This window comes from Salvelinus namaycush, chromosome 9 (assembly GCF_016432855.1).
Source record: "Salvelinus namaycush isolate Seneca chromosome 9, SaNama_1.0, whole genome shotgun sequence".
Taxonomy (NCBI): Eukaryota; Metazoa; Chordata; class Actinopteri; order Salmoniformes; family Salmonidae; genus Salvelinus; species Salvelinus namaycush.
In genome coordinates this window covers 33,057,336-33,076,685 of record NC_052315.1, presented here as the reverse complement: position 1 = coordinate 33,076,685, position 19,350 = coordinate 33,057,336, and the positions used below count along the sequence as shown (strand labels likewise).

The 19,350-nt window shown below is 43.1% G+C and overlaps 1 protein-coding gene across 2 annotated transcripts; it reads left to right on the top strand.

Annotated features, from left to right (window-relative positions):
* Positions 1 to 4,583: 4,583 nt before the first annotated feature.
* LOC120053469 (semaphorin-3ab-like) lies at positions 4,584 to 16,790 on the top strand. Of its 2 annotated transcripts, none has more exons than XM_039000597.1 (17): positions 4,584 to 4,742; positions 5,897 to 5,959; positions 8,798 to 8,917; positions 9,807 to 9,897; positions 10,894 to 11,013; positions 11,446 to 11,588; positions 12,293 to 12,407; positions 12,600 to 12,669; positions 12,797 to 12,941; positions 13,119 to 13,338; positions 13,464 to 13,555; positions 13,710 to 13,751; positions 14,494 to 14,651; positions 15,677 to 15,744; positions 15,849 to 15,994; positions 16,248 to 16,616; positions 16,659 to 16,790. In XM_039000597.1, the coding sequence occupies exons 1-17, from the start codon at positions 4,584 to 4,586 to the stop codon at positions 16,788 to 16,790; spliced, it is 2,253 nt and encodes a 750-aa protein (XP_038856525.1). The 2 variants fall into 2 exon arrangements, with proteins under 2 accessions (XP_038856525.1, XP_038856526.1); XM_039000598.1 differs by having other exon boundaries at positions 16,248 to 16,623; positions 16,708 to 16,790.
* Positions 16,791 to 19,350: the final 2,560 nt, after the last annotated feature.

The window sequence follows — 19,350 nt, the reverse complement described above, 5'->3', positions numbered from 1 at the left end:
GTTACTTTTTTTATAATCTCACTATACTCTGGTGAATGGTTTTCATGGATGCTAGTCCTACACAAACACACCCACTCACCTGAGCTGTGTGTGGTGTGTGTTAAAATGGTGATTCCCGGACTGGCTCTCTACATGTCTGACACGCCACTGTTTATACGACAAGCAGGCTGGGATCAATGCAATTAGCTGCTTACTTTTCACACAGTGGATAGCATATACAGTAGGATTACAGTAACTCACACCTCTGTATCTTTGTTTGTTCAAGTGTGTGTATGTGTGTGTGTGTGTGTGTGTGTGTGTGTGTGTGTGTGTGTGTGTGTGTGTGTGTGTGTGTGTGTGTGTGTGTGTGTGTGCTTGGGGGGGTGGGGTAATGCTGGGGTGTGTGTATATGTGTGTGTGTGTGTGTGTGTGTGCTTGGGGGGGTGGGGTAATGCTGGGGTGTGTGTATGTGTGTGTGTGTGTGTGTGTGTGTGTGTGTGTGTGTGTGTGTGTGTGTGTGTGTGTGTGTGCTTGGGGGGGGGGGGGGGGGGGGGGGGTAATGCTGGGGTGTGTGTAGGAGAGGAGTGCTTTCAATGAAAAGGGATGTGTGTTTGTGACAGAGCAGATGAAGGGCACTTGAGGGAATATGTTTCTACCTAGAAGCAGGCGGTCTCTCTCTCTCCCCTTTCTCTTTATCTCTCCCCCTCCCTCTTATTCTGTCACTCTCGTCTTTCTACTTCCTTTGCACATTTTCCCTTACATTGCCTTTTTCTCAAACTGCATGCATATCCATCTCTCTCTTCTTTTACTTTGTCCACTTCTCTCCTCTTTTCCTCCCCATGTCCTTTCCCTTCTCCTCTCTCGCTCCTCCCTCTCAGGGGTTCTGACATATAAACACACTTCAGATAGGGGGCATTCTCCCTGCTGAAACATTCATGATGTACACATTTATTTATTCCCAGAGAGAGAGACAGAGAGACAGAGAGACAGAGAGACAGAGAGACAGAGAGACAGGGAGACAGAGAGACAGAGAGAAAGATAAAGATATAGATACTGCCCTGCCAATAGTTGAAGTTTCAATAGTTTCTGAAAATTCCACTTCCTGAGGTACATTTTCAAATATGTAAAAAGAAATACAGCCTGTGACAATCAGAACCGAGTCACTAATAAAAGTTTCAATGTATTACAAAGCAATACACCCTCAGCTAACAACCAACTGCACAATAAGGTGTTGATTCAGCATATAGCACTCTGAAACCTATCATCAGCTAAAGTTTTCATTATCACACATAGTAATACATCTACTACCATACATCTACTACCAATCCCACATTTAGAATATAATCTAGCAACTGGCTGTAGAGTGGTTGTAGAGGGCTTTCAGGTGGGTCGTAGAGAGGTTTCATGTTGGTTATAGATCATTGGTTGGTGTAACACAGAGCTGAAAACATACACAGTGTAATGTGTGACTGTGGTGTGACCTGGACACACTTCAGATAGGGGGCATTCTCCCTGCTGAAACATTCATGATGTACACATTTATTTATTCCCAGAGAGAGAGACAGAGAGACAAATGTCAACAGGACATTCCCATTAGTCTAGCGAGCTATGCCTCTACCCACACATAGTGATATTAAACACATGGCCATAATGAACATTACTAATGTTTCTCCAGTGAACACTCACAAATGGCTGTCACTATTTCAGGAAAAACACTACTTGACGAAAACATTTCAGGGAAAATACTCTTGTTCTACCAAGCTCAGGAGTCCAACCCTCTGGAGAGCTGTCCAACCATCTTATGTATTCTGATAGATGAGACCAATGGTAATACATGGTAGCTAGGTAGCTAGTAGTTCATATGTGTTACGAAATGTGCTTCTAAGATGAGACACAGATCTTGAACCAACAGATATTCCACCTAGCTTTCTAGCCATAAGTGAGGAGGGAGTATGCCACTACTGCCTACGTCAAACCACATTGGTCTGTGGGGAGACAGAGAGAGAGGGAGAGAGAGAGAGAAGAGAAATATAAATGGAAGAGTGTAGGGACTAAGGCGCCCAGAATTACAGGGTGTTACAGACACTCATCTCAACAGTTCCTCAGAGACTTTACGCTGTGGTTACTTCATTATTGCCACTTATCTCACACACACACTCACCCTGTCCCTTCCCCTCTCTCCCTGTCCTTCACTCTCTCCCTGTCTCTTCCCCTCTCTCCCTGTCCCTTGCCCTCTCTCCCTGTCCCTCCCTCTCTCTCCCTCCTCCTGACTTTCGCTTATTCACAAGATTCACAATACCTCTCCATCATTTTATATTTTTCCTCCCTTCTCTCTTTCCCTCTCTCCCTCCCACACACAAATGTATGGGTGGTCAGCTGGTGTGGGCGATGGGTGTTGGTGGGTTCATTGGGTGAGGAGAGAGTGTGAGAAGGTATGGTGTGTGCATACGTGGGTGGGTACGTGTGTGTGTGTATGTGTGTGTGTGTGTGTGTGTGTGTGTGTGTGTGTGTGTGTGTGTGTGTGTGTGTGTGTGTGTGTGTGTGTGTGTGTGTGTGTGTGTGTGTGTGTGTGTGTGTGTGTGTGTGTGTGTGTGTGGTGTTAGAGATGGAGTGTGAGAGAGGTTTAGGTGTGAGAACATTTTGGCAGCAGGTAAAGGTTACAGTTTCATCTTGAAAGGCGATCAAAATAACACCCCTCAGGTTGCAAATATTGTATTGTACAATACTGGGCTGTTTTTTGACACTGACCTAATGGTTGTTGTGGTTTGAAGTGGTTCACCAGAGCCTACAGGAAGACTAAAACTAAAATTGTTTCCCAGATCATTCGTTAGGTCACTGCAAATGTTCTCATAAAACAAAAACTGTCCAGTCGTGGTGATGATTATAGAACGTTTGTATAAAACATTCACCTGATATTGCAAGAAAGTTCCTAGAATACATTTAATCTGTTCTTTTAAAAATCCCAGAATATTTCATTAGGTTGTGGGAACGTTGTGTGAGATTCCCAAAAGAGTTTCCAAACACAACTGTCCAGTTGTGCTAATTACTGCAATCTTTCTATTAGGTTGCAAAAAACTGTTGCCTGATGTTGCAAGAAAATTCCCAGAACACGTTTTATTTTCTTAAAAATGTCCTAACACATTTATTTACATTGTGGGAACATTGTGGGGATATGACAAGATACATATTAGAGAGAAATATTATTGTGTGGACATTTTTGTGTGGAATCAGGTGAATATTTTTTGCACCCTAAAAAAAACATTGTAGACTCATCCGTACAATTGGATTTTGGGAACATATATTTTGTGATGTCCCCACAATGTTCTCACCAGACTGTTCCCACATCCTAATGAAATATTCTGGGAACCTTAAATAATAGATTAAGGAATCTATGCAATCGGTAATGATTCAGCTTTACAGATTCCGCAATATAAATTTAAAGGTAACATCCGATTGAGCCGACATATGCAGCATTTACCGTGAATGCAGTCTCTGCTAAAGCGGGAACATTGCCTTTAAATTTCATTCGTAACGCTGAACTTCCCTAAATGTTTTATTTTGTAGGAAAGTTCTTGCAACATCCGGCGATTGTTTTATACAAACATTCTATAATCATCACCACAAATGGACAGTTCTTGTGTTATGAGAAAATTTGCAGCGACCTAACGAATGTTCTGGGAACGTTCACTGAACCAATGATGGTTTGCTGGGAAAACATTACTGGTACATATACATTGTGTTATTAGATTAGCTGGAAACCTAATGAGAACTTTTGTGGAATGTTCAATGGTGGTTGTTACAGATGTTGTGCACATTTTAATACAACAATTTGCAGTCATTTCGCCAGTGTCTACTCTGAGACAGGCTGGTCATTCTGTATGGAGAATTGTCTGTTTTCCGCTGTGAGTTTGTTCTGTGGTCCAGTTCTGCTTGGCTGGCCAGTCAAGGTCAGTTCCCCCAGCCAGACCATTTGGTCATTGCCTCCATTTGGTCATTGCATCTGATTCATAGAATACATTTTTTTGGACACAAACTAGTGTGGGGATGAGGGTGTGAGGGAAAATGTGTGATTGGGCAAGAGAGAACACACTAACATTTTTTTAATTAAATCTCAGCCAAAGCACCCTCTCTTTCTGGTACCTCCCTAGGCTTTTGGAGTTGAGATCCTGTCCCTGCTGCTCTTAGGAAAATGGTTCCAAAAGGGTTATTCAGCTGTCCCCATAGGATAACCCTTTTTGGTTCCAATTAGATACCTTTTTTGTTGCAGGTAGAACCCCGTGGAACATTACATTTTTTTACAGGAACCAAAAAGGGTTCTTCAAAGGGTTCTGCTATGGGGAGAGTGTAGGATGTGTCTTCACGTGGGGATGGGATGTTTCCCCTCTGACATTATGACTATACTGAGGAGACAGGTCAACATGTGTTCTATAAGATGCTGTTCTATTAGATGCTGTATGCTAAGACTTCACTAATTCCCTTTTTCAAACTATCTATATTTCTCTCTAGTCTAATATTACCTGAGTATATCAGATACCATAGGAAGTAATAAGTTACTAATTGTTAATGCTCTCTCTCTCTCGCTCTCTCTGTTCTCCTCTCCAGAGATGTTGGAGTCCAATAACTTGGTGACGTTTGAGGGCCAGGTGAATAGCTCTGCCTACCACACGTTCCTATTGGACGAGGAGAAGGGTCGTCTGGTGGTGGGAGCCAAGGACCACATCTTCTCCTTCAACCTAGTCAACATCAGCAGAGATATGGCACAGGTAACAGTTACAATACACTTATAACGCATTATAATCAATACACTTGCATATATACACCATAGTCTGCTTGTAGTCTGTCTGACTATACAGATGTAGGATCTTCATTCGAGCCAATTTGCTACAGAAGGAAAATAATCCTGCAGCAAAAGGAAATGTGAATTATTATGTGGATTATAGTTAATGAACAATTTTGTAGGGGTTGATACATTTTTCGTAAGGGAAAATCATGTCTGAAATTTCAAAGTGGAAATTACAAACTTCAGAAACCTTTTAAAACCTCAAATACACTACAAGTTTAACATTTCCTGCATTTCAGGAAAATTATCCTGCAACAGGGTGATCAAATTAAGATCTTACATCTGTAGCTACCTCACCCCTGTCAGTCTTAGCCAGTTTCAGCCAGGGACTCTGTTTCTACCATAGAGACAGATAGAGGACTCATCTTTGTATCTGTGCCATTATAACGTCTGTGACAGCATAGGCAGTGCTATTGAGGCAATCTCCATTTTTAAGAATTACATTTTCTTCTTTACAATTGGCTGATCCTTCCTGATGACCCATTTGAAGATGACTCTAACAGGGTCACCAGGAGGGATAGGCCAATAACGTTGGAAGTCCCACCAAGGTGACTACATTAAAATGGTGGAAGCTCTCAATGGCGCTGCCCATGCTAATACAGCCTTTTGGCACATAGATGCCTCTATCATTCTCCATGGTTTCTACAGAGAAGTGGCTGATGATTAATTCAGATCTGAGCTGTCGTGCAGGATCTCACACTGGCATGTTAGCCACGCCACGCACACCTGGATGAATAATGCGTAATCGAAAACAAAGTGGAGAACAAATCGCATTGTGACTCCACTACCCCCACCACACACATATACACATGTGAACATACACAGGCTCGCAAGCAGACACATACACATCAATGAAATCTCATAAAATATGAGCTTCCTCCTACAAAAGTACATTTTGCAGTAACATTGCTGGCAGAACCACCTCAGCTAAATTAAGGCCTGTTAGCTGACCAGCTGCTTGGGTGAGGGTTTAGGGTTAGGGACTGGTTGAAGTTAGGATTGCTTGTGGCTGATTAAGGTTATTGTATCTATGTGTATTGTGTAGTGAAGTATCCTTATCTCTCTGTGCCTGTGTAGATCCCGTGGCCTGCCTCCACCTCCAGAAGAGACGAGTGTAAATGGGCAGGAAAGGACCTAATGGTGAGTAGTTACCTCATCTCACACTATCTCTCCCTCCCGAAGTCATCTGTGTGTTGACACATGGACAGGAAGCTCGGAATCTGATCATAATCCCCTTGCCAAGATAGAGACATTACATGAACTTAATCAACTAGAGTCCAATCAACTGAAGTCACCCCATTGTTTCCTATGAGAATGCTCAGTGGCACATTTGAAGATCAGGAAGTGTCATATCAACATGTCACCATCTTGCTACATGTTTTTGGAAATATTGCATGAAGAGTGTGAGCTACTCTAGGAAGTGACGTTGCAGGCTAGCTCAGTGTATCTTAAGTTGAAAGCCGACCGGGGTACTGCAGACTACCAATAGCAACTAAATGATCCTTTGTCTGTGTGTGATTTTAAAGTAATCAGTTCAAGGACATACATCTGGTGAAATAGAAACAATTGTTGGTACCATGATTGTATTGAATTTTTATTTATTTATATATAGCCACCAATATTGACCACAAAGATTGTCATTTTCCGATTCACTATAATGGGGTATCCTGTTTTCTGGAAACAATGCCTGCAGTACTGCAGTCAGCCTTCAACTTGAAATTCTCAATGCGAGGGGACAGTCGTTCTCCCCTGGTCTAACAATAGAACAGTTGACCTAACCACTGGGATACGGGGCTAACAGTGGACAGCCAATGGGCTTACAGTCACTGCTTTCAACACAGGAGCAGTGTCCTACTGTAACATCAGCTATGGCTGTGTAGAGACATGGGTATTTGTTATATAGAGCATGGTCTCTGTCTACACAGTCATATGGCATTAGAAATTCCCACTGCTATATCAAGATCATTTAGGTGTGTGTTTTCCTCAGTCTAAGAAGAGTGATGTCGATACCAGCAGCACCTCTATGCTACATATGTCCTCCTTGCATGACTAGCTCAGTCGTGTATATTTGTCCTGTATATCTGTCTGAATGCAAGCAGTACATTGTGTAAAGACTCAGAGAGAGAGTTCCATCTCTCTCCTTCTGACTTCCCTCTCAGACACAGCCTGGGGCCATGTGTTGCCTGCAACATAAAATCATAGCTCCGCTGCGTCTGCCTCACTGAGTTCACAGGCACAAGGTCAAGCTATGCTGAGTTTCTATGGGGTTGATTTGAAGGGCCATCAGGTCTTTTGTGTGTGTGTTTTCTGTAAACATTCTGGAAGGGATGAGCGGGGAGCCCTGAAGGATGGTCTTTGTGTGTGAAGGGCAGAGGAGACAGGGAGGAGAGGAAGAAAAAGAGGGCAGAGGGGAGAAGGAGAGAGGGAGAGAGGTAGCAGGACTACAGATGCCCTTTGATGAACTTGAACAAAGGCACTTGTGAACATGCCGCAGGGAAGACCGTGAAAGAGAGATGAGAGAGAGAAAATAATAGAAGCAGACATTTCTAATTTACTCTACATCTATGAAGAAAGGAGGGTGATACACAGAGCCAGGGAAAAAATAATGAAATCTGCACATCTGCACAACCAGCTAAACCACCCTGAAATGTCAGACAGCTCTTTGGAGGACAACAAAGGCATACCCAATCAACAGAGCTGCTTCCTGTTGATAAAGTCAGATCAATTTAGTCATGCATTATTTGTGGTTCTGTTTTCTCTTTTTTCCCATCAGTGTGATGACATTAATTTTCATTTGAGGTCAGGCCTGTTGCCTGCTCAGGCATGTGCTGACAGATCACGGGAAACAGGCTTTACAGCATGGAGACAGACACCCTACACTCACTACACTAAACAGTAAACTTAGATGAGGTTACAGTATGTAATGCTCATAACATTTTATTGTTGTGGGAAGGTTGCTGGTGCGTTGCAGGCTAGTTGCAGGGATGTTTCTGCATTAAAAAGTCTCACTGTTGATGTCCATCATAAAATCCCAGCTGTTTCAATACTCATCACATGTCCCTGAGCCTTTCTGATCAGGAGTCAGGATAGGAGAGGTCATTCAGTGTATATGGGGAGGGGGAGATGGAGAGAGAAATATAGGAGAGAGATATAGAGATCATTAAATAAAGAGAGAAAAACTGAGAATTACAGATTACTGGCCTCAATCTGAACAGCGAGTTGTTGCGTTATTACACAGCACAAGAGTCTGGATTATCTCTGAAACAGCAGAAACAGCACTCACTCAGCTGGCCTGGGCATGATGTCATTGGTACAGTATAACCAATCAGGGCTGTTCCTTTCCCCAACATTGTTATTCACATGTAGTTGAAGTAGTTCCCTGCATATTCTTGGAATATTATTAATAGATTATTCAGACAGGACAAGCCTGTCATTCTGATTTCAGATGCCCTTTATTCCCTCAACCTAAATCTTTGTTTTCCAGCATAGCTCTACTGTATGTGATGTTGTGTTAAGGCCAGAGAGGGTTAACACTTTTCTCTGTCCAGTGGATCAGCTCTGGATAGGAGTGCTTACTTCTGATGGACAAACTGGGTTTTGACCCAAATGGGCAGGACTGGGTTTTGATCCAAATCAACAGGACATGATTTTGCCCCAACAGCTTCAGAAAGCTTTATTCTCTGTGTATGATAGTTGTTTTCATAGTCTGTTTATCTCCTGCGTACCCATGATATGCAGTGGTGCAGCGGTCTAAGGCACTGCATCTCAGTGCAAGAGGCATCACTAAAGTCCCTTGTTTGAACCCAGGCTGAATCACATCCGGCCATGATTGGGAGTTCAATAGGGCGGCGCACAATTGGCCCGGCGTCTGGCCGGTGTAGGCCGTCATTGTCAATAAGAATTTGTTCTTAACTGATTTGCCTAGTTAAATGAAGGTTACAAAATATATACAAAATATCTCTCTTTTTCTATCTCCAGAGTGAATGCTCTAATTTCATCAAGGTGTTACAGCCATTTAACCAGACCCATCTGTATGTATGTGGAACCGGAGCCTTCCACCCTGTCTGTGCCTACCTGGAGGTGGGGAAGAAACTAGAGGTATACCAACCTGCATTGTAACTATTCACACATGTTTTCATCTTTCTGCCCACCCATCAGTCTGCTTACTCTCTAGTGTTCTACTATTTACTGACCAATATGACAACACAAGCCATGGAAGAGGGAATGTCATGGTTTTTGCTGTCTGATTCAAGCCTTATATGAGCTGCAGCCAGATTACAGTATTAACAAAAACTCTACACTATAATGTGTGATTATGGTTTTGGCTTTCGATTTAAAACCATAAACCGTGGCGGTATTCTCTGAATCGTAATGATTCACTGATGGCCTGAAGAAAAATGGTTTTATTCGTTCAGTAAATGAGGTGGAAAATTCCATCGTCCAAAACATCCTCAATTCATTACTTTACAAATGAAACGCTGTGTGTTTGCGTGTGTTCTATGTCTCCTCTTCGTAATGTCAGTGAGTCAGGCTTATAAATGTGTTTCCTATTCATTAGACTGCAGAGAATTAGAGAGGGAGAATGTCTCTGAGAATAGTCGTCCCCGCTCTTAACTGCCCGGCTGGGCCCACTTGTTAAAGTGACTCTATGACAGGGGTGACCAACCCTGTTCCTGGAGAGCTAACTTCCTGTATGTTTTCAGTCCAACCTCAGTTGTAACTAACCTGGTTCAGCTTATCAACCAGCTAATTATTAGAACCAGGTGTGCTAGATTGGGGTTGGAGTGAAAACCTACAGGATGGTAGCTCTCCAGGAACAGAGTTGGAGAGCCCGGCTCTATGAGAATGTAAAATATCAAAATCTGCAAAAATAGAGATACAATGTTTTTTCCAAGACGCCAACATCATGCATTGATGTCAATCGGACTTTGCGGTAAAATCAGAGTTCTAAATGCTCTTTATTTTGAACTATTTCTTATGTAAACAGGACAGTGTGTTCAGGCTGGAGCCCCAGATAGAGAACGGTCGAGGGAAGAGCCCTTATGACCCCAAGCTGCTCACAGCGTCCATGCTCATTGGTGAGTGACCCAAAACAAACTCACACACTCAACTTTCTTTATCAAGGCACCAATTTACCCCAGAACCTTTCACACACATAAAGAGGAAGTTAAACTTCTTCTCTCATCGCCACTCATTCATTATGCATATTTACAGTTAAGAGGAAGTGGATAAATGACAGGGCTGGATATATGCAGTATAGCAGGGCTGCCCAACCCTCTTCCTGGAGATCTACCGTCCTGTGGGTTTTCAGTTCCAACCCTAATTTAACACACCTGATTCTACTAATTAGCTGCTCAACAAGACCTTAACTAGCTGAATCAGATACGCTAAATTAGGGATGGACTGAAAACCTACAGGACAGTAGATCTCCAGGAAGAGGGTTGGACAGCCTTGCAGTATAGTGTTCATCATTCGTAGTGCTCTACAGTGGACACACTCTAATTTCCAAGCCTGTAAGAGTGGTAGATGTGTATGTGCAAACCTGTGTGTGTCAGCTTCATTTCTTCACCATGTTCATCACCAGAACCAGTTATACTGTATGACATCACATCACCCCAACCAAAAGATGGTCATTTTCCAGCCCATGAACCCTTTGTCGCTCTCTCCTCTTTCTTCTCTCACCCGTCTCCCTCCTTTTCTCTCTCTCCTTTCTCCTCTCACCCCTGTCTCCCTCCTCCTCTCTCTCTCCTCGTTGTCCTCACCCCTGTCTCCCTCCTTCTCTCTTTCCTCTCTCCTTCTCTCACTCGCTCCTCTTTCTCGTGTCTCCCCTCCTCTCTCTCTCTCCCCTCCCTCCTTTCATGCAGCCAGCTACCTGGCCCTGAGTCTCTTCCTTGTTCTGGTTCGTTATCTGGTAGATGAAGGTGTTCCTTGTGACAACACATTCTACCTGTATTGTTAAGCCTGCAGGCACCATAATGTACCTGCCAGACTAATACAGACACTTGACACCTGTACATGAAAGGTTATGAGACACACACACACATCTGATATTGTCCTCCTCCTCTGTCCTTCAGATGGCGAACTCTATTCTGGGACGTCAGCTGACTTCATGGGGAGAGACTTTGCCATTTTCCGTACGCTGGGACAGCATCACCCAATCAGAACAGAGCAACACGACTCTCGCTGGCTGAACGGTGAGATGGAGATAAAGAACATTCTCAGTTCTGATGTGCTCAGTTCATTGAACTATGCTTGCCTGATGAGTTACCTTGCTTGATTCTTGAAGACTTGTGTTAGCTCCCCAAGCGGATGCCTAGGCTTTAGCTCAGCTAGCTAACATTCTGTTGGCATGCAGACGAGCCGGATTAAAACCATCTTAATTTGAGGCAGAAAGTGTCTCAATGACAGAATCTAAAAAGACAAACAGACAGAAGTTGAGACAGAAAGTTGTTCTCAGAGTACGATAACAGAGAAGACAGTGGAGAGCGAGTGTTAAATCCTCTGTGTTATTGACATGACTGCAGAGAGGGAGTGGTAGCAGACACAGTATGTTAACGTTTTTACTGGGGAAGAAGTCATGGATTCCCTATTTCATTATTTGTTAAATTATATATATTTTTGTGTAGACCCCAGGTTTGTGAGTGTCCACATGATCCCAGAGAGTGACAACCAAGAGGATGACAAGATCTACCTGTTCTTCAGAGAGAATGCTATGGATGGGGAACATGCAGGGAAGGCTACTCAAGCACGCATCGGACAGCTCTGCAAGGTACACACACAAACACACTCAGACACCTCAGACTTCAACAGCTTCCTCTATCTCTAACAGAGTAAATGAGTGACAGCGTGTTTTCCATAACGGATGCTTTCATAACCAGGTATTTCTCTCCTCTCAGGTTATATTTAGCTGTGAAGTGTGTTGTGTTTGGTGTGGCTCTCTTCTTACTGAGGGAAACCTGAGAGGGAGAGGTGGTTAATACATGACACTGGAGCCAGAGAGACTACAGAGAGACTACGTAACAATGGTGGTACTGTTCGGATAATGGCTAGTATTGGCACAGACTAGTGTCTCCTCAGCCACCGAGTAGCGTGCACAACCTCCCAGCCTGATTTCTCAGTATGTGAGAAATCTGCTCTTCTCTACTCAACACAATCCATTCATTATACAGCGTGTCAGCCTTAATAGAGCGTAATAAATCACTGTGGATCTGGGTGTGGATGTGTTTCTTTTCTCACACTGGGAGCCTGTATTGTGTCGACGTGTGCAGAAAAACAAACACGCAAACGCAGACTCAAGACACTTTTGTCTTGATAAAGTAATATAAGAATCTGTAAGACTGCATTAAGCCGTTGTTGTCTGTTCGGGTGTCAATCATAGTTCTAAAATGCAGCATTGTAGTGTTGTTTTATAGGCGGGATGTAGTAAATGTTTGAGAGGTTCATTCTGGACTCTGGTGTGTTTCCCTCTATCAGAATGACTTTGGAGGCCACAGGAGTCTAGTGAATAAGTGGACCACGTTCCTGAAGGCCAGACTGGTCTGTTCTGTACCTGGACTCAACGGCATAGACACTCACTTTGACGAACTACGTGAGTGTTTAACTACCACTGTACATGTGTTGTGTTCTATGTCATGTGTGTGTGCCTGTGTGGGTATGAAGAGGGGCTGTCGTGTGTGTGGATATGTTATGGGGAAACAAAATCATCTGCAGTATATTTCTAATGCTACTGTCTTGTGATTTGTTCTCGGTGCTAACACTTCAAGATTGCTTTTGTTCTCAGAGGATGTGTTTCTGATTAGCTCTAAGGATCCCAAGAACCCCATTATCTATGCAGTGTTCACTACATCCAGGTACGTACACCTGTCAGTCACTTGTTTAAACTCCCATTGGAGGTGTATGGATCCTGTTGAAGATTTTTGCTGGAGCTGTGTGTATCTAACCTCTCTCCCTCTCTCTCTCTCTCTCTGTCTACCTCAGTAACATCTTCAAGGGTTCAGCAGTGTGTCTGTACAGCATGGCAGACATCAGAAGGGTGTTTCTAGGTCCCTATGCCCACAGAGACGGCCCTAACTACCAGTGGGTTCCCTTCCAGGGACGGGTACCATACCCACGGCCCGGAACGGTAAGGGCATGACGGGGCCTTTGGGTGGGGGAGGGGCACACTTTACTTGAAGGAGCTATACATAAAGCATTTACAGCACTTTTAGAAGTGTTACCATATACAGTATTGTAAACTAGTGAATGAAATGGGACATGAAAGTAAGGATTCACATTGTAATGGGTGTATTTGAATCCACAGTGCCCCAGCAAGACGTTCGGTGGATTTGATTCGACAAAGGACTTGCCCGATGATGTCATAACATTTGCCAGAGGTCACCCGGCGATGTTTAACCCCGTCTACCCCATCAACAACCGACCAATCATAGTCAAGACGGACACAGACTACCAGTTCACACAGATAGTGGTGGACAGAGTGGAGGCTGAGGACGGACAGTACGACGTCATGTTCATAGGCACAGGTACACACACACACACACATACACACATACACACATACACACACACACACATACACACAATCACACGCACTCACACACAAACAGACACTGAGTAATGTAATGTGTGTATGTTGTGTGTGTTGTAGATATAGGGACAGTGCTGAAGGTGGTGTCCATCCCCAGAGGGTCCTGGCATGACCTGGAGGAGATTCTACTGGAGGAGATGACTGTGTTCAGGGTAGCTTACATCCACTGATATAGTATACAGCTAAAAGGACATGTACACTACATTAGTACATACGTATTACTCATACAGCTAAGGTACGATGATTACACAAACGTATCACAATTGGCTTATGTGTTTGTACAATTGTTCATGTATTTTCTCCCAGGAACAAGCTGCTATTACAGTGATGAAACTCTCTACAAAGCAGGTAACTAACTCTGATCATATCCCTCATGACATGAGCAGGACAGACAAGGAATGGATGTCACAATAAACATTTATACGGGAAAACAAACGAGGCATTCCTACGTTACAGAACCATGGCCTTAGTGAAGCTACAAATCAAATGTTATTGCTTCATAAACGACAGGTGTACAGATCCAGCCTCTAAATAGGGATACATCATCTTTCTGACATACAGAGTCAGCTACATTCATATGTAATGAAGGAGTAGTGTTTCTCACTAGTAGTCAGCTTTCATCAACGCCAACTAGGGTTCAACACGCCAACTCACACACTGAGCTGCAGAGGAGAGGGACACTACCATAGAAGAAGAATTTAACTGAATGAAAGCTATGCTATTCATAGAATTGCATTGTATTCCTAATACAGACTTGATGTGTCCTGTCAATGTCATGGGTGACACACCTAGCCTGAGGGCTTTATAGAGAGAAAAGAGACACTCATTATAAGAGTTTAACACGATGCTGACTAAGACAGAAGTCCATTGTTAGGATGTCAATCAACTGGTTTCTAATACGTGGGAAGGAAGAAAACTGTATTAGTATGCTATAGAAGGTGCCGAACACCAATATTAATATGATGTGGCCTTTCTGTTACTGTAAAAACACTACGGGGCTCTGAGAAAATGTATAAACCATTATGCGTAATATATAAATAATGCATCAATTTGATCAGGTATTTTGAATATTTTCTCTCTGTTTCCACAGCAACAGTTGTACCTCGGCTCAGAGCTGGGTGTATCCCAGATGCCTTTGCATCGCTGTGAGGTGTACGGGAAGGCCTGTGCTGAGTGCTGTCTGGCTAGAGACCCTTACTGTGCCTGGGACGGGACCGAGTGCTCACGATACTTTCCCATGGCCAAGAGGTATGCTCACACGCACACACACTCATTGCATAGTTAACTTTCAAGCAGTGTTATTCTCATTCAAAGACTGCACATAGTGGGTACACTATGAAGAAGAGAAAATCAGATCGGAGGGATTGTTCATGTCCACAGATTAAGGATATACAGTATGTCAGCTAGCTGTGTTTCTGTTATCGTGGGTCTGATGATGAATAGAGCAGACCTTGTGTTGGAGCCAGAAAGCCCTGAAGGTAGCCAGGTCACATTTCTCACTGAGTCACAGAAGAATAACCTGAACTGTGTTTACTGGCAATGAGAACCAGTGTCAGTCGTACCTGCAGGCAGAATGTCTGGGTGAACGCAGGGTGAAATAAAGTGTTAACAGTTCTAGCTGTGTATAGGCGGAGGGTGTGTATGTATGTATGTATGTATGTATGTATGTATGTGTGTATGTATGTGTATGTGTGTGTGTGTGTGTGTGTGTGTGTGCGCGTGTGTGTGAGTGAGTGAGTTCTGCACTGTAGCCTTCCACCCACTCAAAGTCTCCACTGGGTTATTGATTTGAGATTTAGCCTGAAGGTCTCATATTTCTACATCTTTTAGACTCTGAATACTCTCATACTCTCTGAGAAAACAGCCCTGTAGGGAAGAGATTATATGTGAGAGAAGACACTAGTTCTTTCTCAATTAATAAATCTCTGTTTTGTTTTTCACTCTGGATATTCCGTTGTTTGTTCCGTCATTATTTACAATACGTGTGTGTGTGTGTGTGTGTTTGGAATCCAACCCCTCTGTATCCGTGACTGAGTGTGACTGTGTGATTCAGTCTGTGTAGCAGTTAGAGTGAGTGAGTGATTGATTAATTAGGTCTGAATTCCTCAGTCTCAACTACCCTGTAATTATAACTAAGCCTGTGGTCTACAGTGGTATGAAGCTCACTGGTGTTAGTTTATCAGCCTGGCTCACAACCACCAGCACAGCACATCCAGAACCACACACATGCACGTGCACATTCACAAACTCACTGTTGACATGTGTTTTTGCAGGAGGACAAGGAGACAGGACATCAGGAACGGAGACCCTTTAACCCAGTGTTCAGATCTGCAGCATCAAGGTATGTATTTACAAACAAACCTCCTCATGCAGTATTCCTCTATTCACATTATAATGGTGCTGAGTTCATGTAGTGTTCACACTACTATTTGTGTGTGTCTGTAGATAACCTGAATGGGCAGCCCACGGTGCTGGATAAGACGGTGTATGGAGTGGAGAACAGCAGTACGTTCCTAGAGTGTAGCGCCAAGTCCCAGAGAGCACTCACCTACTGGCAGTACCAACAAGCCAATGACGAGCGAAGACAAGACGTATGAAACCTGCTTTCACGAAATCTTAGACATACTGTAGAACTCCAGATAGCATTTCAATCATGATGTCCATAAATTAATGAAATACTGATTCCAGCACATCATACAGATTTCTGTATTACTATAGATACTAGATCCTGTACTGTAAAAAATACTCAAAATAATGGATATCAAATGTAGTACTGTTTATCTTAGTATGTAAAGTAAAATCAAGTCAAGTGAAGTAATCATTGTATTATTCCTTTCTGTGCAGATCAAATCAGAGGATCGTTTTGTACGTACGGAGCAGGGCTTGCTGATCCGCACATTGGACAAGAAGGATTCTGGGATGTATGTGTGCCAGGCAGTAGAACACGGCTTCATGCAGACGCTCCTAAAGGTCACCCTGGAGGTCATCGACACTGAACGCCTCGACGATCTCATTCATCGTGATGACGAAGACACCGCACACACCGCTACCACACACACCACCGCCCGGGACATGTCCACAGCCCGGGAATCGCCCAATCAGAAGCTTTGGTACCGTGACTTCCTGTCGTTAGTGAACCACCCGACCCTGAATAGCGTGGATGAGTTCTGTGAGCAGGTGTGGAAGAGGGAGAGGAAGCAGAGGAGGCAGAAAGCACACCTATCCCAACAGGTCCAGCTACACCAGCAGCAGCAGCAGGGCCTCGTGCACGCTCACACCCACGTGCACGCCCACGGCCTGGCGGCCAAATGGAAACACCTGCAGGAGAGGCAGAAGGGCCGCAACCGCCGGACCCACGAACTGGAGAGAGCCCCCCGCAGCGTCTGACCTCTCACCCACTGAATCCCATGACCCTCCAACCCCCAACCCACGTACCCTTTCCTCGTCCCCGAACACCCTCCGAACCTCCTCCCCTGCCTCCTCTGCCCCATACAGAGATAAAGACTCGTTCCACACTGACTTTGTACAGAGAATCTCAACTGGAAACAAAGGCTATATCCCGCCCTGGTCGATGTGTAGGCTGCGTGGGCACCCATGTTTACAGTGACACGGCACAGAGACACAGGATGATACAGTACTATTATATTCTATTATCTCAGCTGGCCTCTGTGGCCCCAGCACCATGGAGGGACAGTGTCAGCCAACATGAGGACTGGACTTCATGTAATTACATGCTCTCTCTACTATTGAATAACCTATTGAAAACATGGCTCTGTCTCCGCAGTAGTATGGCTTTGTATAGCTCATCGTTGTTGTCCACCCAGATTTAGTGGGTATCTTCTATTAACAACCACTATCTTGGAACAAGGGATGATAGTGTTTGATGACATACATGACTGAGCAGGGATGTACCTTATGTGTGTATCACAAGGACAATTATAATATACAGGTCATGTAAAGCACAACGGTTTGATGTTGAGAAGATTCTATGAGATATGAAGAGTTCTGAGGAGAGAGGAGGATGCCCGAGCACTGCAAGAAAATAAATCCATGGCTACTGAAAATTCAGTAGTCATGGATTTATAACTAAAGATGTTATTCTAACTTAAATCAGACATGTAAATATGCTTTGAAACATTATTGTACAAAAGGGAATGGTTTGCGGGTTTCTTGTTACATGATGCTGTTTCACCATAAACAATTGAATTAAGCAGTAGGTTAAAAAAGTATCCAACAAGATTCTGAAAGTGATTGTGTTCAGTGTATAGATAATCTCTCCCTTCCAAGACACAAATGTTTTGATGTTTTGATGTTAATCTTTTTGATTTGTTCAGAGTCCTGTATAAAATATGTTACATCGTTGAAGTTGACTTTATTTGAAATATTTTCTTCAATTTATGTTTCAGTCAAACCCCTGCATCCCAGTTTAACTATTCAATCTGTGTCGCGGAGCGTTAAAGTTGGCGTGATAGAAATGTAAAAGTAATTCCTGATTGAGATGACATATGCAGTGTTTACCGTGAATGCAGTCTCCGCCAACGCGGGAACATTGCCTTTGAATTTCAATCATGCTGTAACACTGAACGTCCTCGATTCGGATAGAATAGAACCCTAAAACTTTGTTGTCTCTGCATCGACTCTGTCACATGTTGTTTAAATTAATAAATTACTAAATTTGCAAACAAAACTTGTTTCCAACACACACATATTTATAGATATGTATATGTACATTGTGAAAAAAATATTTGATATAAGTTGATCTATTTCAGAAAACATTTTGTAACATCTATTTTTTATTGTTTTATATCATTATAACCCTGTTGTTACTTTATGATAACACCTACATGTACAGTGCATTCGGAAAGTATTCAGACCCCTTGACTTTTTCCACATTTTGTTATGCCTTATTCTAAAATTGTTTCAATTGTTTTTTTTCCTCATCAATCTACTCACAATACCCCATAATGACAAAGCAAAAACTGAAATATAACAAGTATTGGTATTACGCAGCTCTTTCAGAGTGACCATCGGGTTCATGGTCACCTCCCTGATCAAGGCTCTTCTCCCTCGATTGCTCAGTTTGACCGGGCGGCCAGCTCTAGGAAGAGTCTTGCTGGTTCCAAACTTCTTCCATTTAAGATTGATGGAGACCACTGTGTTTTTAGGGACCTTCAATGCTACAGACATTTTTTGGTACCCATTCCGAGATCTGTGCCTCGACACAATCATGTCTTGAAGCTCTACGGAGAATTCCTTTGACTTCATGCCTTGTTTTAGCTTTGTCATTATGGGGTACTGTGTGTAGATTGATGAGGGAAAAAATTAATACATTTTAGAATAAGGCTGTTACGTAACAAAATGTGGAAAAAGTCAAGGGATCTGAATACTTTCCGAATGCAATGCAACATGTACATGCTGGCAAACAGGACCAACTAACAGAGCAAATACTTTCCACTCATTAAAAAAACACCGCTGGTGTTTTATGGAACATGCAGGCTTCTATTACAATAGTTAGCATACCACTAATGTAACGTATATGTCCATGTCCGTTTGTCCATGTCAGACTGCAAATGTACTACATAGCGTACCATACTCTTCCAGCAAAATACAGATATTGTGTTATTTTCCAGGAGCATAGTGTATCTGTCCTATGTATTTTCAGCAGAATCACTACAGTATGTACTTTACATGTGTTTTCTATGTACTTCAGGATGTGTGTTTCATTTTGGAATATCTCAACAGAGACAGACACAGAGAACCTGGAATGTAGTTGTGAACATAACATACACATTGAAGAGTAAATCCTATGGTCCAACAGTATGACACTGTGCTAATTGCATGTGAATGCCATTCTAGTGTACCTTTGTTTATATAACTGGGTAATGTTTCATGTTGTTTCTGATGGTATGCTCTTAGCTTAGAGGCAGTACATGTTAACCTGTTACTG